General features: G+C 40.5%; 3 protein-coding genes across 4 annotated transcripts in view; 2 read left to right on the top strand and 1 right to left on the bottom strand.

The window, feature by feature from the left end:
* Positions 1-4,607, bottom strand: part of ptger2b (prostaglandin E receptor 2b (subtype EP2)) — an 8,027-nt gene extending 3,420 nt beyond the window's left edge. Inside the window, exon 1 of the mRNA XM_060866006.1 lies at positions 3,707-4,607. Coding sequence (XP_060721989.1) covers positions 3,707-4,519 — 813 coding nt within the window. The 5' untranslated portion in view covers positions 4,520-4,607. The remainder of the gene's footprint in view (positions 1-3,706) is intronic.
* A 12,098-nt stretch (positions 4,608-16,705) lies between these two features.
* Positions 16,706-22,062, top strand: crip2l (cysteine-rich protein 2-like). Of its 2 annotated transcripts, XM_060866005.1 has the most exons (8): positions 16,706-16,835; positions 18,893-18,987; positions 19,221-19,278; positions 19,376-19,501; positions 19,577-19,645; positions 20,891-20,985; positions 21,123-21,180; positions 21,562-22,062. In XM_060866005.1, exons 1-8 carry the CDS (start codon positions 16,793-16,795, stop codon positions 21,624-21,626), a joined length of 609 nt encoding a protein of 202 aa, XP_060721988.1. In that variant the 5' UTR covers positions 16,706-16,792; the 3' UTR covers positions 21,627-22,062. The 2 variants fall into 2 exon arrangements, with proteins under 2 accessions (XP_060721988.1, XP_060721987.1); XM_060866004.1 differs by having other exon boundaries at positions 19,376-19,645.
* A 2,353-nt stretch (positions 22,063-24,415) lies between these two features.
* On the top strand, positions 24,416-25,583 carry rdh14b (retinol dehydrogenase 14b). Its single transcript, XM_060866003.1, has 2 exons — positions 24,416-24,794; positions 24,881-25,583. The coding sequence occupies exons 1-2, from the start codon at positions 24,447-24,449 to the stop codon at positions 25,496-25,498; spliced, it is 966 nt and encodes a 321-aa protein (XP_060721986.1). The 5' UTR covers positions 24,416-24,446; the 3' UTR covers positions 25,499-25,583.
* Positions 25,584-25,914: the final 331 nt, after the last annotated feature.

Below are 25,914 nucleotides of genomic sequence, written 5' to 3'. Positions count from 1 at the left end.
CCTCTGGACTTGGCGCGTTTGGCGACGTGGGTCCGCATTTTTTCGGTGAGGGGCGCCGCCTCGCTTTTGGTTTTTTCGCGGGGGGCGCCGCCTCACTTCCTGGTTGCGGGCCATGTCGCCAGCCCAAGGTTTGTTCTGTTTTTTCAGTGTCCTGTGACATCGCCCCGCACTTTTTGGTGGGGGGCGTCGCTTCACTTCCTGTCCGCGGGGGTGTCGCAGGCCTGTGTTTTTTCCTGTTTTTGGACTTCCCTGTTTTGTGGAGGATGTATTTTTTTTTTCCCTCCCGCCCTCCCTTTCCTGGACTTTGGGGGTGGATCTGGCCGGGGTGCGTCTGGGGTTGTGCTCGGCCCTTCAGCTCGGCTGTGGACGTCGCTCGGCCCTTCAGCTCGGCTGTGGACGTCGCTCGGCCCTTCAGCTCGGCTGTGGACGTCGCTCGGCCCCTCAGCTCGGCTGTGGACGTCGCTCGGCCCTTCAGCTCGGCTGTGGACGTCGCTCGGCCCTCTCTGGCTGTGCCGCTGTGTGCCTTGCTCCCCCCCACCTGCCTCGCCGTGTGCCTTGCTCCCCCCCACCTGCCTCGCCGTGTGCCTTGCTCCCCCCCACCTGCCTCGCCGTGTGCCTTGCTTCCCCCACCTGCCTCGCCGTGTGCCTTGCTCCCCCCTCCCGGGCCCGTCGGGACTGCCTGGACGGATTGGCGCGTCGGGAGCCGCGCCTTGGGGGGGGGCTCTGTAAGGACTCTGCCCGGACTCTGGCCACGTGCATCTGTTTATGTTTCTCGTCACGTGTCTGCCCCGCCTTCGTCTGCTCCTCCCTGTCATCACACCTGATCCTTATTGTGTCATTGTCTTCTTGTATTTAACTGTGCCGTGTTGCTTCGTGCAGCGCGGCATCTACTGTGATTTGTCCTGTCTAGTCTGCGTCCTGTTTCATGTTTTCAGTTATTAAACCCTATTTTGATTTATGCTATCCTGCGTTTGGGTCCGCTCTGTTTCCCGTCGTTACAATCCTCAACTACTTTCAACCATGTAAACTGATTTATTTTTCCATTTCTTATTCTCCAGACATCTATTAGTTGGAGTTCCTTAATAAGGTTTATCAAGGCAACACTTGATTGATGATGGGGCTCGTCACCATTTCGATCAACAGTAAAATCAGTAGTGCAATTAAAATCTCCCCCAGTATAAGACACACACTTTCATCATAATTACCAATAACATTCTTTAGTTCTGAAAAGAAATTCAGTTGCTGTGCCATTATTAGGAGTATAAACATTAACAAAATAAAAACAGTACCTTCATGCTCTATTTTTACTAATAATCGACCTTTAACTATTTCTTCGATCTTTAAAATGTTAATATTGAGATGTTCAGAGAATAAAATAGTTTCCCCTGCACTATTTCTAGTCCCATGACTTATTGCCAAGTTCCCTTTCCACCACATACCCCATGTAACTTCATTATCATTATCTGTGTGTCTCCTGAAGAAAAGAAACATTAACTTTTTTAATTCTTAACAATTCTAAAATCACTGATACCTTGTTTCTGTCCCTCCCCATTAATGCTTAATGATCCTATTTTCATAGTATCCATGAAGAGGTGTAAAAGAAGGAGAGAAACAGTAAAGATACAGTAAACATGTGAAAACACCACATGTAGTTTGGTCATTTATCTATGTTTATGGATTCGGTGCTTTGCTTTTCCTTAATTTCGTTATCTTCTTTTTCGATCTGAATCTTTTCTTTTTGTCCAAGACGTCATGCTGTATCTAGCTGTTTTCTGCAGTAACAAAACCGACATTATGAATTTGTCCACATCTGAGAAAAAATCTTTTACTTTGCTGAAGGTTGTGTCCAAAAAATCATGTGTCATCTATAGAGTAAGTATCCTCCATTACCTGAGACCCAACATCAGAAATGTCAGACAGCGTGTCTTCATCCCTCATTTCTACATCACCCATATCCTCCCCTTTTGACCCGTCACCTTTAGCATCAGTTATACCATCACTACCACCGACTTCAACTCCTTCCATCATCTCAGTATTCAGACTCACAGTGATCTCATCTCTGTCATCACTCCTTTGTATTCTCAGCAACCTGAGCTCCACTCTTAATTGTATCTGCAGTTTCTTTCTCAGTGATTGTTTCAACTACACCCACCTCATTACCCTGCCAAGCTGCCCCCTCGTTACCCTGCCAAGATGCCCCCATGTTACACTTCCAAGCTGCCCCCTTGTTACCCTGCTCAGCTGCCCCCACATTACCCTGCCCAGCTGCCCCCTCATTACCCTTCCAAGCTGCCCCCTCATTACCCTGCCCAGCTGCCCCCTCAGAGGCCTGAGCCTTGTGTGGACATGCTAACCTCCTATGTCCAACATCCCCACAATCAAAGCACCCTCTGTGTGATGGACGCCATCTTGCTCCCGCCCTGCTACTACTCACCTGACTAATTTACCTGACTAATCACTTTCAGTACAACAACTTATAATTAACTCTCTGTTCTTTTTATTTAACTGAAAGTGACTAGCTTATCAAGAAAAGTGAAAAAGAAAACACGATAGCTCTCACCTCACACTCACACACCCAAACACTCCCAGCATGCACAGAGAGAGAGAGAGAGAGAGAGAGAGAGAGAGAGAGAGAGAGAGAATAACAGGATAAGATAAATGAGCAGGAACTAATGAGTAAGGGTTAGGGTGTAGGGAGGAGGAAGTAGGGAAGAGGGTGTAGGGAGGAGGAAGCAGAGTGCAAGGAGTAGCAAAGAGATACACAAAGATGAGGTAGAGAGGGTAGAGAGCTTTAAGTTCCTTAGTGTGCAGATATCAGATGACCTGACCTGGACCACACACATCTGTACTTCCTAAGGAAGATAAGGCATGCTCACGTCGCTCCTCACCCGCTCAACACCATCTATCGGTCAGGACCAGAGAGCCTCCTGACCTACTGCACCACAGTGTGGTTCACCAGCGGCACAGAGGAGAACAGGACAGACCTGCAGGAGGGGGTGGGGGGGTGGCAGAGTGTACCGCACTCGGAGAACCAGCTGTAACGTTCCCCACTCACACTGGACGTCAGTTCTTCTCCCCCCCACCCCAACTCTGTTTTCAACTCTATTTTTATAACAATCTGACTATTTATATATTACAAAGACAAACGTAAAAAGTCATTTCACTACATGTCCTACTGTGTATGATTGTCTACGTGACAAATAAAATTGTAATTAAATTCAAATTTGATTCTTGATCATATATAATATTTAACAATTTATAGAGAGAATAATTTATTATTCTGTAAATAATATAATATGTGATCCAGCAGGAGATATTCAGATGTTTGTGAAGGAACAGAACAAAGACACTGTGGTCATTCCACAACTTTGATCTCACACTACACATCATCCACAGAGCTGCTGCTCACACTCACTTGGTGAGGAACCTCCTGAAGAACAAGCAGCTCCCCCACTTCCTGTTTCCTGGATTCCAAACCTCTATAAACATTGTAGTGAATAATCAGCAGAAACACTTGAGCTCCACACTCTGCTTTCTCACGCTTTTCTAACCCCCCCCCCCATTCTATAGCACGGTTTACTGTTTGCGTAATTTTCATAGTGTTCCACATGAATACGAACAACAACTCTTTTACTCATCTATCCTTAAGACTAAAAAATTCCAATATTAAAATGTTTAACATACATTTTTAATGAATGAGTCTTACCACGAGCGGAAGTGAGCAGATGAGGAATGTGATGGTCATAAAGGCGAGTAGGACCAGATGCTCGAGCTCCTCCGCTAGCGAATGTGTCCGTGTGGATGCTCTGAACCTGCGCGCGGAGCCCCGGTGCAGCTCGACCCTCCGGTACATGAGCACGAGGTGGTAGATGACGCAGGCGTTGCACAGCACGGTGCACACGATCATGACGAGCAGACAGGATGCGTACAAGTTCTTGTAGATGCAATGCACGCGCTTCGAAGACAACATGTCAACAAAACACCACGTACCGGGACAGAACTGTACGTATTCGCCGAAACCGAAGAATGGCGCGAGGCAGAAGAGCGCGCCCGACACGTAGACCAGTGCCAAAGCCAGGTAACCACAACGCGCACTTAGGTGTCTCTCGTAAAAGTAAGGCATGGCGATGGAGAGGCAGCGCTCGAGCGCCATGCACAGTAACAGCGCGAGAGTCACGAGGCTGAAGAATGTCATGGCAAAGCCGAAGTGCCGGCACGAGACCACGCTTCCACCCAGCGCGCGAAGAGACTCGTTCCGCGCGTAGGCAGCAATCACCAGCGGGCTGACCGAGCACGTGCCCAGCAGGTCGGTGACAAGCAGCGCGGTGAGCAGTATCTGAAACAGACTGCAGTTAGAGGAGTGACCTCGCGCGGTCTGCTTCCTCCTCCTTCGCCGGACTTCCAGCAGCACGAGCGCAGCCACGTTCCCGAGAACTCCGGCGGAGAACATGAGCACGGAGGTGGTGGGAGAACCTTCCCGAACCCACTTCTCACCATCACAATGCTCAGTAAAGTTCATCTCCTGTGCGCTCTGTGTGTGTGTCTTTAACTGACTTTGTAGTGTGTGTGTTCTCCGTGTTGTTACGCGCAGCCACGCCCCACGGCCCCAAAGGAGCACCGTAACTTTCAGACATATTCAAATTCAAAATAAGCCACATTTGAGTTGAAATTTTCTGAAATAAATGAAGTGTGGATGTGAGGCTCGTGACTGCTCACCGAAAATGACTGAGAATACATAATATTTTCCATGATTCAAAATGCAAAAGAATCCAATCAGAGAATTCAGTCACACTGCAGTAGAAATATAAAGAAGAAGCAGAAGAAAGACGTGTGCGTGCGTGTGTGAGTGTGGGTGAGTGTGTGTATGTTTGTGCATGTGTGTGGGTGAGCGTGTGGGTGTGTGTGCGTGTGTGTGTGTGTGTGTGTGGGTGGGTGGGTGTGGGTGTTTGTTTGCCTGCTCATGCATAGTGCATGAGACTTATTAGACTATTATTGACGAATGACATAATTACTGGCTAAGAATACCAAATAAATATTAATGAATATATTATGATTTATCGCTTCGGTCATATTTGTGCTAAAGACTTTCTACACCTGCACCATTGAGAGCGTGCTGACGGGTAGCATCACTTCGTGGTTCGGGAACAGCACCATGTAGGACAGGCGAGCCCTCCAGAGGGTGGTGCGTTCAGCTGAACGTACCATCCACACTGAGCTCCCTGACCTGCAGGACATCTACAGCACATGGTGCCGGACCAGGGCCAGGAAGATTGTAAAGGATCTCAGACATCCCAACAATGGTCTCTTTCCTCTGCTGCTTAAAAACTGTATAGTAAAATAAAACAGAACAGGTCGCACAAACTTACACGTACAATTGAACAGGTATAGAATGTTTTTGCAAAAAGAGAGGTAAAATATTACCAGGATAATATGTACCATGCTGATAGACCCTTACCCAAAAAGACTGAGTGGTGTAATGACACCAAAAGGAGCTTAAATAAAGTAAAGTTTAGGCATGTGCACATTTATACAACCAGGTTAATATGTTGTTTTAATTTTTCCTATTTTTTCATTAAAATGTTTGCTTGTTTTACTCGTAATATTTCCAGGTTGTAATTTCACATTGAGGTTGGAAAAGTTCTGACATGGTTTAACTTGTCAGGATTGCTATGTTAGTTAATGCCCCTCCAGCTCCCACTTTATCCCCACCCTAAACCTCACCTCACCTCCGAAAGAGTATACTGTAGATTGTCATGTCAGGCAGCATGTTGATTCTGTTTAATGACAGAGGACTAGTAAAGAATATTTGGTGTGTTTTTTATTTATTTAGATAAGATATAGACAATGAATTTTATTCTATTTACATTATTTACCAGCAGAGGGCAGTGTTAACTTTGTCTTATCCCCTAGGTTCATCTGATGCTACTGGAAATCTTTCACTCATCTCACTCACTCATTTTCTACTGCTTATCCGAACTACCTCGGGTCACGGGGAGCCTGTACCTATCTCAGGCGTCATCGGGCATCAAGGCAGGATACACCCTGGACGGAGTGCCAACCCATCGCAGGGCAAACACACACTCATTCACTCACGCAATCACACACTACGGACAATTTTCCAGAGATGCCAATCAACCTACCATGCATGTCTTTAGACCGGGGGAGGAAACCGAAGTACCCGGAGGAAACCCCCGATGCACGGGGAGAACATGCAAACTCCACACACACAAGGCGGAGGCGGGAATCGAACCCCCAACCCTGGAGGTGTGAGGCGAACGTGCTAACCACTAAGCCACCGTGCCCCCCTACTGGAAATCTTTAAACACTTAAATTTTAATTCACACTTTACTCACCGAGTTTATACACAGCTTATCTTTGGAAGATTGAGCACAAGCCCTTAGACAATTCTTGTGACTATGATTTATTTAAATAGTATAAACTCAGATGTGATCTTGTGGTTATATTAATTATTTCGGTGCCACTTGAGTGAATTAAGCACTATGATTGTCTTCCACTGTTCTTTTCAAACACAGTCCATCTTAAGGGTTTAGAAGCAAGATAGACCCCTAAAGACAAACCCTGCAGTGAAGTGACATCTTTCTATGGACTCTCCTAATGAGACCGGACCTGTGAAGAGCTGACGATATTGTTGATGTCTGCACGGGTTAAACTATTTTATCCAGTGAGCTCTGTAACTCCTTCAGTGCTGTAGCTGGACTCTTAAACATTTCTCTGAAAACTGCTGAGCACTCAGAGTGGTCTAATGTTTCTAGTTTCTGGCTAGAATGTGGAAAAATTTACCAGAACACACAAAACAGAGCATTCCTTTATTGGCAGAATTTATGCCCATGTTGGAATTTGTTTCTGTGATCTTTTTATTGTATAAATCTCTGTATGTATCTGTGTTGGTTTTTATGTTGTATTTATTGTTTTGTATTCATATCTATCACACTGATCTTGTTGTGACAGTAAAATGTGTATTGCTTGTTAGATTTAAAAAAAAATTCTACACACAGAACAGTATTATATATTGCTTATATTGTGTGTCTGCTGCTAAATATAAAGCTTTTGTTTTGTTTCTTTTAGCTCTGTGAGAAGGAGAGAGAAAACCAAGTGGATTTTTCACTCTTACATTCTTTCTCTTCCCTTTCTCCCTTTTCTCCTTTCAGCATGTGTAAGAATGTCTGTATATACTGTAAACAGCCTGTGAAGTCCTTAATGTAGACAGATTCTGATCTTTTTTTTGTGATTGTCTGATCTCTGTCTTATACTTAACACATGTCCGTAATAAACCAAGAATAATCTTTTATTTTTAAGACAAATTCAAAACACATTAAAAACACATTGTAATACATTTAAAAGCCTACGTTCTCTATAGCATTTATGGTTTTTAGCCCTGTACTAAAAGTGTATGAGAGAAACCTAAAATTTGTGCTTATCTCCACCTTCTCAACTAAAGTTGCTCTCAGAACGAAAATTCAACCAGTAATTCACTGAAAGGAAAAGGACTTTGACCTGTTCATTAGAATATATATCTCTGCTGAAGAACCGGTGGTTGAAGAGCGGCTCGAGGTCTACGCAGGTGATATAATAAACATTTAATGTGTTAAAACATAATTGAAAAATTCTTTCCCTATTGTCTAGATTACAACGATTCTACTCGATTAGATTTAAGTCCTCTAACTGACAACACAATGATTGTGTAATTATATGATGAACACTTAATTACAATTACAGAACAATTATTATCTAAGCAACTGCTTAGTATTTTATGTTCTTGTGTATTTTAATGTTTAATCCAATTTTGTTTCTTTGCTTTGCAGAGCATTCCCATCATTAAGGGCCTTGTTGCTCGTTTTATGTTGTATTTATTTTTTTGTGTTTTATTTTTATTATTTTGTATTCATATTTGTCTTCATTTCGTATTGCTTGTTAGATTAAAAAGGTAATTCTACACCTGAACAAATTCTTAACACATGTCCATAATAAACTAATAAATTAACTACTTGGTCAAATCTTTTATTTTTCAGACAAATTCTTAACACATTAAAAAAACACATTGTAATACATTTGAAAGCCTATGTTCTCTATAGCATTTATGGTTTTTAGCCCTGTACTAAAAGTGTATGAGAGAAACCTAAAAATTGTGCTTATTTCCACCTTCTCAACTAAAGTTGCGTAATTCACTGAAAGGAAAAGGACTTTGACCTGTTCATTAGATGCAAGTGAATGTTAATTTGAACTTTTTGGTAAGAATGTACTGTGAATTATTGTTGTGAATCACTGCAACATGCTCTGTAATACAACCTGTCTCTAAAAGGCAGAAAAGTATAAACAAAAAGAACTGACAACATCATTACTGAAAATTAGATGGTTAAGCATCATAAATTATTATCAGTAACTGGCTATTATTGTAGGAGTTCAGGTGTTTTTAGTGTACGGTTGACTACATGCACAAACACACACATGCTATTTATATTATTATATAAATATATAAATTATAAAAAGAACCAAACAAACGCTCCAAAACCAAGCTGCTTTTCTCCACTTTATTTCTGTGGAATCAGAAGACTGCAGAATCGTGTTTCCCCTTCTGTGGAGGCAGAGAGCTGAAGACCTGGAGCTGCTCCTTCTGTGGAAACAGGAGACACCAGAATGTGACCTACACAGGCATGGAAACATCAGTATTTATTAAATCTTTATTTAATATTTTTTATGACATATTTATTGTTCTTTTATTTTCCAATTGTTTTATGTCTTTTGCTGCCTTCTTGAACAGTTTACCTTTAATAAATAGATTTATTCTCACTGAGACTCTGTTTGCAGCATGAAAATATCCAAGTGTATAAAAACAACAAAATCTGGAATACTTTTGTAGCCTTCAATTTGGCCTCAGACCCAAATTGAAGGATGGGTTCCCTTTTGATCCTGGTTCCTCTCAAGGTTTCTTTTTCATATAAAGGGACTTGAAACAGTCACCCGATGGCTTGCTCAAAAGGGATCTAAATTTAGGGCAAAAAAAGAAAGAAAAATAACAAGAAAAGTGTTTTCCACACTGACAAAAAAATAGACACGTAGGTAAGTATATAGATAGTGAAGTGGATAAAACTTTGGAATTCTTTACCAACTGAGCTAAGGAAAACAAAATCTCTTGGCATTTTTAAATCTCAGCTTAAAACTCATTTTTTAGGGTAGCTTTTAATTGACTAATGGTAATTTTACGGTCCGTGTAACTTTTGGTCATTCGACTTTCCATTCAGAAACGGGTATTTAAAAATTGTGCTTTTTTTATAGTCTATTTTTGTTGCTTTAATTTTAATCTTTATATTATGTGTGTTTTTTTGTTGTTCTATTTGCTTTTTTAATGCGCTTTGAAATGTAACTTTAAAGGTGCTGTAGAAAATAAAGGTTGTATATATGTAGTATGTGTATATATAAAGTAGATAGCTAGAATTAAAAATCAGTGACGAGTCTTACATTTGTGTCTACTCACCCTTTAATGAGATTAGCACACATTGTCTTTTAATGTCCAAGAGCAGGATCGTAGTGTTTGCCAGGTGGGAAGCTGCATATCCATATCCGCCTGTACATTAGTCCATGTCACAATCCCCTAATGATCTCACTCTCCAGAATAAAAAAGAAAAATCAGAACCATAAGGGGAGCTGTTGCATGAGTAAAAAAAAATTCTTAAATTATAATTTTTTGACAAACATGCTGTTTTTTTACTTGTGCCTGCACTGCATCATGTAGACCTCCATGTAGATGAGTAAGATGAACCAATGTGACAGGCAATTACTGTGCCAGCTTTCCTTTGCCCTATCTGGAATCGCTACATTCTCTAAAGTGTCTCTCGACCTCTCAGAAGGAGTTCAACATTATGCAACAGTGGGAAACTGGGCCAGACAGACTGGATAAAAAACATGTGAAACACTCTACTGTGTAATTCATTCATGTGCCACAAAAGTGAATATTTATACATAGTTGTACGGTGGCCGTGAAGTGCAAAACACATTAACAAATCCGAAAACAAATTAACAAATCCCAAAACACATTAACAAATCCCAAAACAAATTAACAAATCCCAAAACAAAATGAACAAATCCCAAAACACATTAACAAATCCCAAAACAAATGAACAAATCCCAAAACACATTAACAAATCCCAAAACACATTAACAAATCCAAAAACAAATTAACAAATCCCAAAACAAATTAACAAATCCCAAAACACATTAACAAATCCCAAAACACATTAACAAATCCCAAAACAAATTAATAAATCCCAAAACAAATTAACAAATCCCAAAACACTAACAAATCCCAAAACAAATTAACAAATCAGAAAACACATTAACAAATCCCAAAACAAATTAACAAATCTGAAAACACATTAACAAGTCAGACAACCCGGAAGAGGTTGGTATAGTTTGTGAATGGAAACTTACCATCATCGGACGAGACACCTTTCATTCACCTTTATATCTTTAATGACAGTCGTCTTGTCCAGTGACCGTTTCTGAGTTGTCTGACTTGTCGTTGTGTTTTCTGATTTGTTAATGTGTTTTCTGATTTGTTAATGTGTTTTCGGATTTGTTAATTTGTTTTGGGATTTGTTAATGTGTTTTCTGATTTGTTAATGTGTTTTCTGATTTGTTGATGTGTTTTCTGATTTGTTAATGTGTTTTCGGATTTGTTAATGTGTTTTCGGATTTGTTAATTTGTTTTGGGATTTGTTAATGTGTTTTCTGATTTGTTAATGTGTTTTCTGATTTGTTGATGTGTTTTCTGATTTGTTAATGTGTTTTCGGATTTGTTAATGTGTTTTCGGATTTGTTAATTTGTTTTGGGATTTGTTAATGTGTTTTCTGATTTGTTAATGTGTTTTTTGATTTGTTAATGTGTTTTCTGATTTGTTCATTTGTTTTGGGATTTGTTAATGTGTTTTGGGATTTGTTCATTTGTTTTGGGATTTGTTAATTTGTTTTGGGATTTGGTAATTTGTTTTGGGATTTGTTAATGTGTTTTGGGATTTGTTAATTTGTTTTCGGATTTGTTAATGTGCTTTCGGGTTTGTTAATGTGTTTTGCACTTCCCAGCCACCGTATAGTTGCATTGAAAAGCAGATAAACGTCTATTGATAACGATCAACACACGATATGATATAATAATATAAAAGTGCTTGAGGAAATAGTTGACAATTTTTCCTGAGACCACAGAGACCACAGTGAGACACTTTCAGAGTTAAAATTCAGTACAATGGTTTCCTTTCAACATTCGACAAATGACAATCTTCATAATGTCCTCATTCACAATCCCATACATTTTAAATGTAATTGACATTCTAATGAATTCTTTAGACTGACCAGATTTTCTCACCCTTCATGCACAATTAAGAATCGTGATCAGCGGCTACTTATATGTTTATTATCATACTCATATTACGAATTCTATAAAACCTCAAAAAGTCTATTTGTGCATAAAAAAGTAATCGTGCTTTTTCATTCAAGAAAATTCCTTATTACATTTGACTCACAGTTACGCTAAATTACGTTAAATTACGCTATTGGCTATGATCCAGTTAATTTTAAAATATCCCTGTAGCAGACAGACAGTGACTTTTTCAACTTGCTATAAAACAGTCGCCCAATTTGATGTTCAAGCTACACGATCAATGAGGGAGCAATTAAACTGTGTTCAGAGAGCTTCATAAAGCAATTAGCTTCACTGTCTCTAATCGTCACTTATCTTCAGTGAACAGAGAGTGGCTCTACTTGTCCACAAGACTGAGTGTGATGTTATTACTTGGGTAACGATACTCGGGTTTCAGATTACATTCACCGTCATGTTTACACGACTCTGCTCTGTGATGTGATCAAAAAATGAAGGAAAGATTAATGTACTCAATAAAATATGTTGATTTTGACAGATTCTGACTCAACTTGGTTGTCATTGTACCAGGGCTTGGATTTGACACCATTCTGTGGAGCATGTGTGTATTAACACACTTACACTCCATTACTGAACCCTATTATTCTCTTGCTGAGCGTTTTATAGGGCAGTGCGGTTCATTCCTGCTCTCGTTCACCAGTGCAGAAATTCTAACTCCCATTATTACACCTATATTGGCTTCCCTTCATTGGTTGCCTGTTCATTTTAGAATTGATTTCAAGATTTTACTTTTAGTTTTTAAATCATTAAATAACATTGGTCCTAAATATCTCTCAGATCTATTAAAGCCATATGCTCCATCCAGAGCACTTAGGTCTGCTGGGCAACTGCTTTTAGTATCCCCCAATGCAAAATTAAAGAGCAGAGGTGACCGTGCCTTTGCAGTAGCGGCCCCCAAACTCTGGAATAATTTGCCTTTGTACATTAGGCAGGCACCTTCACTGGCTGTTTTTAAATCACATTTAAAAACATATTTGTATGGGGCAGCATACAACGCAGTATGAGAGTTACCTGTTAGGAGTTCTTTTTAAGTGTGTGCTACTAATTCTTATTGTATTTATTGCATTTTTATTAGTCTTTTATTTAGTTTTTATTAATTTATTTTATTATTATTTTATGCTTTTTAGTTCTATTGTTTATTTTATATTGTTTGTACAGCACTTTGGTGAACACCTGCTGTTTTTAAAAGGTGCTCTATAAATAAACTTTGATTTGATTTGATTTGATTTATAAATACTGTAAACAGTCCTATATGAAATCTACACGATGACAGTATGCAATGATGTGTGGTATTAGCAGAAAATGTAGGACATATATGATATCCATATGCAAATAATATTAAGTTGAATCGTGATAAAAAATCATAAAGTCATATTGGATTTATTTACATTTAGTACCATTTGTTTATATGTATTTCATAGAGATTTTATAGGGAAATTGTGTTTGTTAAATAAGCTTTATATGTTTCCAACTAACTCTTTATTACAGCAATATTATCAGTATATCTCTATATAATTATTGAATTATATATGATTTCAGTAAATAACGCACAAATTTGCAATGGAAACACTTATTTCAACACAGAGACAAACAATCACATTTTAAGAAGCATTTTAATCACATGAGAAATTTAGAGCTGTACAGCAATTAATTGTGTACGCAATAAAAGTCTGTGTTTATGCAAAAAGTGTGTGTTTTGTATATATATATATATATATATATATATATACACATACATATATACATATATATACACACACATTTCTGTATATATTTAAGAAAAAAATTAGATTCATATATAAAACATTAATATTTATATAGATGTATATATTACTTAACCATATACATGTATTTGTGCATTTATATATACGATCACACACACATCATGTAAATGCTGACTTTTCTTTTGTACATGATTAATTGAGATTAATCACTGTAGTCCTTTTGATAGCAAACTTAAGTTTGGAGAGTGTGAGCAATTTGCTGGTTTCTGATATTAGCCAAGAGGATATGAACCATGCTTGTGAGGCTCTTGGGCTTTATATTAAATCAGTGATATTGAAAGATGGCATTATTTTCATGGTTTTATACTTTCTCTGTGCCAGTGATGACCAACCTGTATGCAGTCGGCAAATTTGGAAATTTTACAGTGCAGAAGCTGGTTTGAGAATGTGCTGTGAAAATGTCACTGACTTTTATGTAGATTGTTCATTTCCCTACAGGATTTGAAATAGCAGTTGACAGCAATGACATTGTGAATCTCTTAACAACACCTATAAGGAAGCCTCTTTTTAACAAGCTAGTGGCTGAAACATTATTCTGAAGGCCTTCTTTAATTTTCTGAATTGCCACAGTTCAAAGTTACAGATGATTAACTGTAAAAGTTAGTACAGACAGTCGCCATCTTCCTCATGCCTGTTTACAAAGAAAGGGTGAAACAGGAAGCTCCTGGGACCTGTTTCAGAAGGAGGTTAAGTGAAAACTCAGTCTGTTAACCCTGAAATGAGGGAAACTGGGTTTTCCATTTCAGAAAGGGAGGTATGTTTTCTTCAGTAAACCCAGAGTTTCTTTCAGTCTCCTCCTCTTTTTTAAAAAGGAAGCGATGTTTAAACACCTCATTCATTGCACACATTTCAGTTACACAGAGAGCATCAAAGGGAATAAAATGTACTTTTATGGATGATCCTGTTGATGAAGAGCCTCTATTAATTCGTATGGAGTTACATTTACATCGGGAGAGGATTTTGAGGCCCAGAGTGGATTTTTTGTCATATCCCTATGCATTTTTATTTGAGCGGTACCATTTTTCTTTACAGTCAATAAGATACATCCATAATCTCATCCATCCTGGGAGGGAGGGGGTAGACATATAATATTAATATTACCTCATACTCATGTAACATTACATAATACTCATGTACGGGGGACACACATAATATTAACATTACCTCTGTAGGCCTCTCTGTGGAAGAAACAGTTTCTTCATCATCAAAGTAATATAAATGGAAATATCACAAAAAGTCTATATAAAAAATAACACATACTGTAGGTAGACCTCTTACATTTTATGAAGGCACTTAAATCTTCCAAAGTGACTGGTTCTGATGAAGTCCCACCAGGAATTCCCTCAGCCATTGGCCTTCCAGCATTCAGGTTCAGGACCATCTCCTCTGCATTTGTCAGTGGTGGTGGTACAGGTCCTCCCCCTGTTTTGCGAGCCTCTGCCTTCTTTCGGTTGGCTGAGTAGTCAAATGAGAATGAACATTTAGACCTATGATAAAAATGCTGCTACGCTGATAGACACTGAATGTTTTTTAGTTATTTAATATGTCAAATGTTTGTAAAGCCAAGTACTTTACACCTATGATATGCTCAAGGCTTCCCTGATTGAATTATGTTTTTATATTTCAGTTTAATCTGCTGCCACGTTCTTTTAATGCCTGCAGGATTGCACCTATACATGAAAATTAAATTAATAGGTTTAATAAAATACTGTTCTGTAACCAAAAACTCAGAGTTTCCCATCTCAGGGTTTGTCAACTCAGAGTTCAAGTTTTAACTCACAGTTGGTTAAACCTCCTTTCTGAAAGAGGCCCCAGTTTGTGTTTTTTTGTTGTTGTTGTTTGTTTGTTTTTTGTTTTTGTGGCTGTGACAGTATAGTAAACCAGTGGTGTTTATTCCATGATTTAATGGTTTCTAATTCTCCTTTGCCCCTGTTTTCCCCTGTTTGCCCAGTTTGCCCGGTTTGCCCTGTTTGCCCGTGGACTTAACTCACATTTGGATTACGACTTGGACTTTTCATAAACATACTTTTATTGTATTCTGTTGCATTACTTTGGATTTTTTCAGTGGTAATAAACATTATTTGACTAAATATGAAATCAGTGTTTATCCAGTTGAAAAGGGAAACAGACCCTGCACATCAGTGCTGGGGGCCATTTCAGAAAGGAGGTTCAACCATCTCTGAGTTTAAACTTGAACTCCGAGTTGACAAACCCCGAGATGGGAAACTGAGTTTTCGGTTACAGAACAGCTGAAAAGAGTTAGTTTTATGAACTCTAAGTTGACTGACTCTGAGTTAAGGGAGTGCACCACAACTACAAAAAGCCATTATCAATGGAGCGCATATATAACGATTCACCATGGCAACAGCGTCAGACAAAAGAAAAGTCTGCATATTTCTCACCAGCAGAACCGGAAGTGCTTATGCAAGCATATGGAGAATTTTAACACGTATTTAAAAAAAGCAACACTGCTGTATAAAACAATAGTGGATTTAACATCAAATTTTAAAAGGTGTATTTAAAAAAAAAAAAATAAAAAAAAAATAAATGCACTTCATTGCTGTGTACCTGTACAATGCAATGACAATAAAGTTGTGTCTATCTATCTATCTATCTATCTATCTATCTATCTATCTATCTATCTATCTATCTATCTATCTATCTATCTATCTAAACTGTTTCATAAACTCTGATTGAACCCCATAAGTCATGTGACAAGATTGTGCAGGGGCTGATGGGTTATGTAGTTTAGTGCCAAGGAAGTGTACCCTTGATAGTCACCCTTTCTAATTTCAGCACTGCACATTAATATGCCTTAATTTCACTGAATAAAACCTGAATTTCATGAAAGTACAAAGGTTCATCTTTTAGGGGTCTGTGTGTGTGTTTGTGTGTGTGTGTGTGTGTGTGTGTGTGTGTGTGTGTGAGAGAGAGAGAGAGAGAGAGAGAGAGAGAGAGAGAGAGAGAGAGAGAGAGAAGCTTCTCAGTGGCTGGTCTGGACTCTACACTGTGTGAACTCTGTAATAACAGACACACCACTGCACATGTGCTGGAGCTCAAAGCTCTTTAATGATCCGCACTAAAAGTATCTGAGCTTCTGGGAGGGCGTTTGAATCAGCAGAGTTGTAGGCAGCAGTGTGTTGGTTCTCTCAGTTTGGTTCTAACATCTCCACTGACCCATACATTTTGTTGGAGAAACACTTGAGCAGAAGATTTTGGAGTCTCCTCTGTGTGTTTATTGATGAAGCTGACAACAGAATCCACATAAAGAATGAAGTCTCCTTCCATCCTTCTTTCTCCTTCCGTCCTTCTTTCTCCTCATCCTGTGTAACACCTGAGACTGAGGCTTTAAATAACTTTATATATATATTGAATATCACATACAGACGTTTATTACTTCATTACTTTTTACAGTAAATTGTGAAGCAGATTGGACAGGTTGGTGGTGACGTCACTGGGTGGGCGTGGTCACTGCACTGTCTTTGTGTATCCGAATACCGCTTTGTGTGTGTACTTAGAATTCTATATACACACACATTTTTATTCGCTTTATTTAAACATGGCGTCCCAGTGTCCTAGGTGTGAGAAGACGGTGTATTTCGGTAAGTGTGTGATTTCATTGCTGTGAGTCTGTGACCAGTGCGCATGCGCGTTCATTCTGCACCAGCTGTATTAATAATGTCTTGTAACCGTAGTTAGTGTGATTAATGGTGTAAATGCAGTGTGTGTGTGTGGAGTGTGTGTGTGTGGGTGGGTGTGTGTGTGTGTGGTGTGTGCGTGTGATGTGGTCTAGAAGACTGAGCTGAGATTAGCTATGACATTTCCCCATTTATTAATCATCACACACACTGGGGACCTTTATAATAAACTCAAATAACGATAACATATGATATCATCATTATAACGAATTATGTGTGTGTGTGTGGGCGCGCGAGAGCAGGGTGGGGTATCAGACTGGTATGTTATCTCAGATTAGCTAGATTACCTAATCTCAGATTGTTTAAATTGTATACCAGTTACATTTGCGATTTTTCCAAGTAAAATTATTTAAAGAAATTGTAATTTATAAATATTATTAAAATAATGTACGAATGTATTTTATATATAAAATAGAAATTTTCCTATTTCACATCAAAATAATGTAAGATATTAGACATTAAATCACAGAGAGAGGTTTTCTACAGTGACATATGTACACTAATGTAAAGGAGTCACTTCTGTCCAATACACACCATTAGCACTAAATGATGACATGACGTGTGATCTGGTGTCTTCCTGCAGAGGGCGCTGTCTGGCCATCAGTCTTCAGAAACGTTGCACTCAGACAAACGTCATCAGGACCCTCATTTTGTTGACGTTTCTAAATTCCAAATATTTTACCTATAATATCTATAATATTCAGTTCACTTTATTTGTACAGCGACTTTAACAAATGACATGTTATCTTTAGCTGAGACACGACACACCTGTAATAAGTGTTAGCTACATTAGCATTAGACTATTCTGTAGAGAGCTCTATAACAGTCAGCACATGTCCAGTGTTCAGGTCAGCAGCTCTGTTTGTGTGGTTTCAGATATCCTTTTGTTTTGTCATGGTTCAATTCAGTTTTATTTGTATAACACATTTTATAGGTGTTGTAGTCGATAACGGCTGCAGGAGCGAAAACAAACACAGGACAACAGACTGCAAGAGTTTACATGTGGAATAGTGAGAGAGAAAAGTGAGGGGAAGGAAAAAACTAGGTAACTTAAAAAAGAAAGAGAGGTCTCAGGGCGGAGGTCTTTCAGGGCGGCTGTCTCAGGGCAGCAGTCTCAGGGCGGCAGTCTCTCAGGGTGGCAGTCTCTCAGTGCGGCGGTCTCTCAGGGTGGTGGTCTCAGTACATTTTTTAGTGCAGCGGTCTTAGTGTGGCGGCCTCTCAGGGCGGTGCTGTCAGGGCGGCAGTCTTTCAGTGCGGCGGTCTCAGTGCGGCGATCTCAGGGTGGCGGTCCTTCAGTGTGGCGGTCTCTTAGTGCGGCGGTCTCTCAGGGTGGCAATTTTTCAGTGCAGCGGTCTTAGTGCGGCGGTCTCTCAGGGTGGCAGTCTCTCATGGCGGCGGTCTCAGTGTGGCGGTCTCAGTGCGGCAGTCTTTCAGTGTGGCAGTCTTTCAGTGCGGCATTCTCAGGGTGGTGGCCTCTTAGTGCGGTGTTCTCTCAGGCTGGAGGTCTCTCAGTGCATCAGTCTCAGGGCGGCAGTCTTTCAGTGTGCCGGTCTCTGGGCGGTGGTCTCAGGACGGCGGTCTCTTAGTGCGGCGTTCTCTTGGGGCAGAGGTCTCAGTGCAGTGGTCTCAGGACGTCGATCTCTCAGGGCATCAATTTCTCAGTGCAGCGGTCTCAGTGTGGTGGTCTCTCAGGGCGGTCGTCTCTCAGGGCGCCGGTTTCAGGGCGCCGGTCTCAGTGCGGCGATCTCAGGGTGGCGGTCTCTCAGTGCGGCGTTCTCTCAGGGCAGAGGTCTCAGTGCACACTGTTGTGTGTGAAAATTGCAGCATGTCTGCACATTCTGACAAATTCAAACTGGTATCAACAGACAAGAATTACTATGATTTTTCTTCATTCTGGTCTGAACCTGAAGCTCTGGACCTTATAGTTTCTGTATGATGTGTGTGTGTGTTTCTTTCCACAGCAGAGAAAGTGAGCTCTCTGGGAAAAGACTGGCACAAATTTTGTCTTAAGTGTGAACGCTGCAATAAAACCCTGAATCCTGGAGGACATGCTGAGGTAAAGAGAGACAGACAACAAGGAGGGAAGAGAGATTTTATTAATAAATAAATTATTGTACTGTGTGAGGGCAACGAAACAAACACACAATGTAAATAAACAGGTAAGAGTAATTAATTAACAAGGCACCCAGAAGTAAGTAGGTACATGTGTGTGGAGGGTAAAACAATGTAAATAAAGGGAACACAATAGAAACAGTATTCATTAATAAAATTTGTGTTTTATTTCTGCAGCATGATGGGAAACCCTACTGCCATAAACCCTGCTATGCGACACTGTACGGACCCAAAGGTGTGTGTGTGTGTGTGTGTGTGTGTGTGTGTGTGTATGTGTGTGTGAGATTAATACACTCATTGTGCTCTAATGACTTTATTTGGTGTGTGTGTAGGTGTGAATATCGGTGGTGCTGGATCGTACATGTACGAGACCCTGGTGTCTGAGGTGCAGACCACCACCACACCACCCAGAGCTGAGGAGAGGAAACCTACAGCACCACCTAGAGGACCAGTGAAGGGTGAGAACCTCAGCAAACCAATAAACGCGAGTTTCACAACTGCAGTAATCTGCACTAATCTATCTTTCTGTGCAGCTGCAAGTTTCTCATCATTTACTGGAGAACCGAACCTCTGTCCGCGATGCAGCAAAACTGTCTACTTCGGTAAGAAATGCAAAGAGACTGAGATTTTATTACCATTTTATCAGATGTGGATAAAAGTTAAAAAAAGTACACATTAGTTTTTATTTTATATTATGTAGTCACATGGAAAAATCAAACCTAATTGTTTATATTATAAAAATGATAACTACATTATTTTGAGCTCACCAAATAAAATCTGAGATAGTGTAATCTAATTGTAATAAGCCTTAATAAATATCTCTCACAACATGTCACCTTTACCTACAGAACAGCAGAGTGTGCTACTGAGTGACACCCAGTTAATATTAAACTAACTAAACTAATAATTATAACAGTCCACCATGTCAGAACCTGAGCCTCCAGACTGGTGAAGACCACACGCACATAATATGACCACACCCACAGAATGACATCATTTCACTGCAACAGTAGAATAGGCAAAGATGATGTAATGGGGACAATTATGTTCCAGAGGCAGAACCAAACCCCAGTCAAGGCTCCTAAAGAAAGGATTACTACCCACTGCTCCATGGCCTGTGACTGGGGGTGAGAACCCAAGTGCAGAACCAAATAAAACCTTATGTGTACAAGGTGCTGACCGAGGGATCAGGCCTAGAGAAGTGGGGCTCGACCTTGAGAAAGAAAATGAGACAGGAGCACCTCCAAAGAGGAGGAAGAACACAAAGGGCTACACCACACTGGACCTGAACCTCAGCTGAGAGACCAAAAGGAAATGCAGTGAGCTTCCACACCAGTAGTAACAGAACACTGGGAGTGGCCCAAGTCTGAAGATCAAGTGGAGTAACCCAAAAATACAAATGGTCAAATAGAACCAACTTTGGAGGAAAATAAATAAACCCAATGATTATTGAAACAAAGACCAGAAGAAAGCCAGAGAATCCACAAGAGGTTTGTTCTGAAGCCGTGAGAAAGCTCGAGAAAGAGCAGAAACCCGAGAGATAAACTCAAGAGTTTATTAGATTATCATCTGAGTCTCAGTAAAGCATCTGAACCCCAGACTGAGAGTTTGAACAAGCTGTAAGCAACCTTTAACAGGTCAGTCACAGGTGGAGCAGTTAGCACTAATTACTGAGTGCCAGCTCTCTGTCTCCCTCTGCTAGTGTTCTGGGGTCATGGCAGTCTGCCCTTTACACATAATCATGTTACTGATGTGTAAAAATTCAGCTGATGGCTGCCATTCCAGCTGGTTAGCTTGTGTATTAGCCTAGCATAATGTGTGTGTATGTCTGTGTGTATCTGTGCTAGCGGAGAAGGTGATGTCCCTGGGTAAAGACTGGCACAGGCCGTGTCTGCGCTGTGAGAGGTGTAGTAAGACACTCGCTCCAGGAGGTCACGCTGAGGTCAGGACTGATTTTACAAATCACCACATGATCGCATGATCTCTGTCATGCGATCATGTGGTGATTTTACAAATCACCACATGATCACATGATCTCTGTCATGCGATAACTTAACACTCAGCACTGTTGTGTTTCAGCATGATGGCCAGCCATACTGCCATAAACCCTGCTATGCTGTACTGTTTGGACCTAAAGGTACACACACACACACACACACAAACACACTGGCACACACACACAATCGCACACACACACACTCGCACACACACACACACACACTCGCACACACACACGCACACACACACACACAAACCCAAGGTGTTCCATAGTTTCCAGGCATTTTGCTGGTTGTGTCTCAGTGTAAAGGTGTGTTACTGGTTGTGTGTATTAGGGGTTGATGGAGTGATGTGATGAAGGATGTGTTAAAAAACAGAACAGAAGATGGAATATTCTGAACTTAGCTACATTTAACACACCAAATCACCCTTTTTGCATCCTGACACAAAGATGCAAATACACATTAACACAGAAATATAAACCAGGATTTACAGTGTGTGTGTTTATGTGTGTGTTTAGGTGTGAACACTGGAGGGATGGGCAGCTACATCTATAAAGAGCCAAACACCGAGACTCAGTCATGAGTCTACCACACACACACATACACACACACACACACACACACACACTGCACAATTTATATGTTTATGTATTCTGATGTAGTGTTCAGGTAAATTAAACTCGTTACGGTACATTATTATTGTTGTTGTTATTGTTATTGTGTAGATGCATTCAGTCTTCCACTGTGAGTTTTGGACCTACAAATTCTTTTCAGGAACAGTGTTCAGACTCATGAACATGTACACACTCCAACACACACCTGATGCTCTCTGCACTTATTCAGGTCACGCTGTGTCTAAGCTGTAGCTCACTGCCCTGATATTATAGCTAACCAACCACAATACAGGAAGTGCCGTCTTAAACCAGGGCAACTCACACTAGCCACATTTCATTATAATATATAGTATTTACTTAATTAATACTGGATATATCTTAGTAAAGTTACTCAGTCTTTGCTTTTTAAACAAACGGCACTCACATGAGAAGTGGAGGTTAAAAGAGTTCGAGGAACAAAAACTCTAAAACCTTTTCTCATCATTAATCACAAGAGAAAGACCAAACCTCCACAACAAGGTTTATGAAATTGTTGAGGTGCATACATGGAAATCCTAGAACAATCAGGTGTTTCATGGTTACTGTGATGAGCTGGTGTTCTTGGTGTTCAACTTTTGTTGGCTGACTCACCTTTGACGAGTCTCTGCTGACCGCACAGATGATTATCTGAGCAGAAGGCAAGATTTACAACCCAGGAGATGCTGAATCATCAGAACATGGGAGTTCAGTGATCTCTTCCTGGTTCAAGACTCATACAGTGAAAGCTGATGGCATCATGTTGGTGAACTGCATTAGTTTGGTATTCCACATGGCCAGGTGCTGTTGAAGCTCCTCAACCACACAGCATTGTGCCATGGTGTTTTGTCAATCCTGCTCACCTCATGTTTGTTAAAATGATGTTAATCAATCAATAAATACAACCATAAAGTATTCTGTTTCTTATACATTGTTTAATCAGTTTTTACACCATGTGACTTGCTGAGTTTCAACCTCTTTCACCTCAATGCTCCATGATCCCATTAGGTTTATTCACATTTTACATGTCTAGCATTTAGCACACTCCCTTATCCAGAGTGACTTTTTTTATTTCAATTTATACAAGTGAGCAATTGAGGGTTACGGGCCTTGCTCAGGGGCCCAGCAATGGCACTTTGGTGGACCTGGGATTCAGCCTTCCAATCTGTGGTCCAACACCTTAACCACTGAACTACCACATATTTGAAAATATCAGTGTTATTTCTTTTTCATTTAAATAAATGACTGTGTGTAAAAAAAAGTAAAGGACAAATGAAATGTAAAAATGTTCCTGTTTATGTGTTTCCATGACAACACAGTTTAAGATTTAACATTTGTTTATTAATTATTTTTCAAAATTGTTAATTAAATAAGCACATGCCTCTCTTTAGGACAGATGAAGACCTACCTGAACTAGCACTTTATCCCCTGTTTGTTGTATGTGTGTGAAAAAAAAAACTTTTTTGCCATAGACACCCATTATAAAATTTAGAGGTTTATAACTCAGCAGGCTTTCGAGCTATCTACTGTACACTAAACTTGGCCAGATTCTTTAGGGTGATACTCTGGACAAGGTTTTAAATTGGTGACTGGCTTTTCGGTTTGCCGAATATAAATGATTATAAACACTGAGAGTGGGATAATAAATCATTATAAACACTGAGAGTGGGATTATAAATCATTATAAACACTGATAATTGGATTATAGATCATTATAAACACTGAGAGTGGGATAATAAATCATTATAAACAGTGAGAGTGGGATTATAAATCATTATAAACACTGAGAATGGGATTATAGATCATTATAAACACTGAGAATGGGATTATAGATCATTATAAACAATCTCAGTGGGATAAACATAAGGAGTAATATAAAGAATTAATATAATAAAAATTAAAAATATATATAGTTCACAGTGTGTATGTATGTATATGTATTTATCCCCAATGAGCAAGTCTGAGGTGACTCAGGCAGCAGTGGCAAGGAAAAACTCCCTTAGATTGCTAAAGGAAGAAACCTTGAGAGGAATCAGACTCAAAGGGGAACCCATCCTCATATGGGTGACACTAGATGGTGTGATTACAAATATACAGTCAGACAAGTGTTGTATTGGTGTAGGGATCACATGGAGTTCAGATCTCCACTTAGTATCACAGAGTCCAACTGGAGCTGGTAGATTTGTAGATGTCTCAGGATTCTCACAGAGTCGGCCTCATCTCAGTGGAGGTCCAAAAACTTCATCGCACGGAAGATGATCGGAGCTGGTACAATGTCTGGGTGTCTCGGCATGGGTAGAAAAAAAAAAAAAAAAGAAGAGCAGTGCAGAGGGATTAACGTATCTGCTGTTCATAAAAATGTGCAAGTCTAGTGTGATAGTGCACAATATAATGGGATGTGTTATATGTACTCCTGACTAAAGAGATGAGTTTTTAATCTACATTTAAACTGGGAAAGTGTGTCTGAGCCCCGAACACTATCAGGAAGATTATTCCAGAGTTTGGGAGCTAAATAAGAAAACGCTCTACCGCCTTTAGTAGACTTAGATATTCTGGGAACTACCAGAATTAATAAGAAAAGCTTCAACAAACTATTAGTTCATAGGTGTGTATACTTATGCAACCAGGTTACTGTATATTACTGAGAGAGGGAGAGAGAGAGAGAGAGAAATATGAAAAAAAAAATTGTGTAAAATCGTCTAAGGCAAAACTTCCGTCATTATTATGACGTTAAAGAAAGTAGCGCCGCGCAGTGGTTTGTGGGTAGTGTAGTCATGGCGGCCGTAGTGATGATAGCGGTGGTGTTGGGCGCAGGAGTGATTATCATCGCCAGGACAATGTTCTCCAGACACCGGGCGGCCCTCCGCTTCCCCGTCGGTTCGATGCGCGGGAAAACGGTCATCGTGACGGGCGCAAGCAGCGGGATCGGTAAGGCCACTGCGGCCGAGCTGTTCAGGCTACAGGCGCGAGTCATCATGGCGTGTCGGGACCGGGAGAGGGCCGAGCAGGCGGCCGCGGAGATCCGCGCATGCGCGGGAACCTCTCACGGAGAGCTAGTCATCAAGCACGTGGAGCTGACGTCACTGAGATCCGTGCGCGCTTTCTGCCTGGAAATTACCCAGGTTTGTTTGAGTGTATATATGTGTGTGTGTTTGGCAGTTTGGCTAATTAATAACCACAACGATTACGTGTGTGTGTGTTTGTGTAGGAGGAGCCAAAGCTGGACGTGTTGATAAACAATGCAGGTGTGTTCCGTTGCCCGTACTCTAAAACTGAGGATGGCTTTGAGATGCAACTAGGTGTGAATCATCTGGCACACTTCCTGTTAACCCACCTGCTGACTGAGCTGATGGTACGTTCTGCCCCGAGTCGCATCCTCGTCATCTCCTCCAAACTTTACAAATACGGCAGCATTCGATTCGACGACTTGAACAGTGAGTCCAGCTACGATCCATCCTTCTGTTACAGCCAAAGTAAACTAGCTAACCTGTTGTTCGTGCATGAGTTAGCGAAGCGACTGGAGGGACGGGGCGTAACTGTCAACTCCCTCTCCCCTGGGATAGTCAGGACCAACCTGGGCCGCCATGTCAGGGTCAACCTCCTGATGAAGCCCTTTCTCTTTATGGTGTCATGGCTGTTCTTCAAGAGTCCAGAAGAGGGAGCTGAGACCACAATGCACCTCGCCTGCTCTCCTGACATGGCTACTGTGACAGGGAAGTTCTTCTCTAACTGCCGAGAGGAAGAGCTCCTGTCTAAAGCGACAAACGACGACACAGCAAAGCGGTTATGGGACCTGAGTGAGAAAATGGTCGGGATTCAGAGCTGAACTTGATCTTGATGGTTTTTAACATCGATGTTCTCCTGCTTCTAACAAAACATCTGTAAATTATGATTAAATATGTTAAAAAGTTGTGCGTGGTCTGTAGAGTACGTCCTTATACACGTTAGTATGAAGAACATAATGCCTGAAGTGATCTTCAGAACATATATGATGTGACGAAGCAGGGAGGGGATATTTGATATTGATTGACAGTACGGATGGACTGAGGTGTCGCTCCTCCACCTCTCTGTCCTCCGATTCACTCAGTCTGAGTTTTTGTTAAGTGTAATTTACAAACTTTTACAGGATGTGTGCTGAGGTAGAGCAAACACATGGCACAGCACTGCACTTGAACTTCATTAACAGATAAACTTTCTGGTTCTTGTGTCAACTTTTCCTCTCAGAACATCTGTCAGGAGTGC

This window comes from Tachysurus vachellii, chromosome 3 (assembly GCF_030014155.1).
Source record: "Tachysurus vachellii isolate PV-2020 chromosome 3, HZAU_Pvac_v1, whole genome shotgun sequence".
Taxonomy (NCBI): Eukaryota; Metazoa; Chordata; class Actinopteri; order Siluriformes; family Bagridae; genus Tachysurus; species Tachysurus vachellii.
Note: the sequence above shows the minus strand (reverse complement) of the source record. Positions and strands in the feature narration are given on the sequence as shown.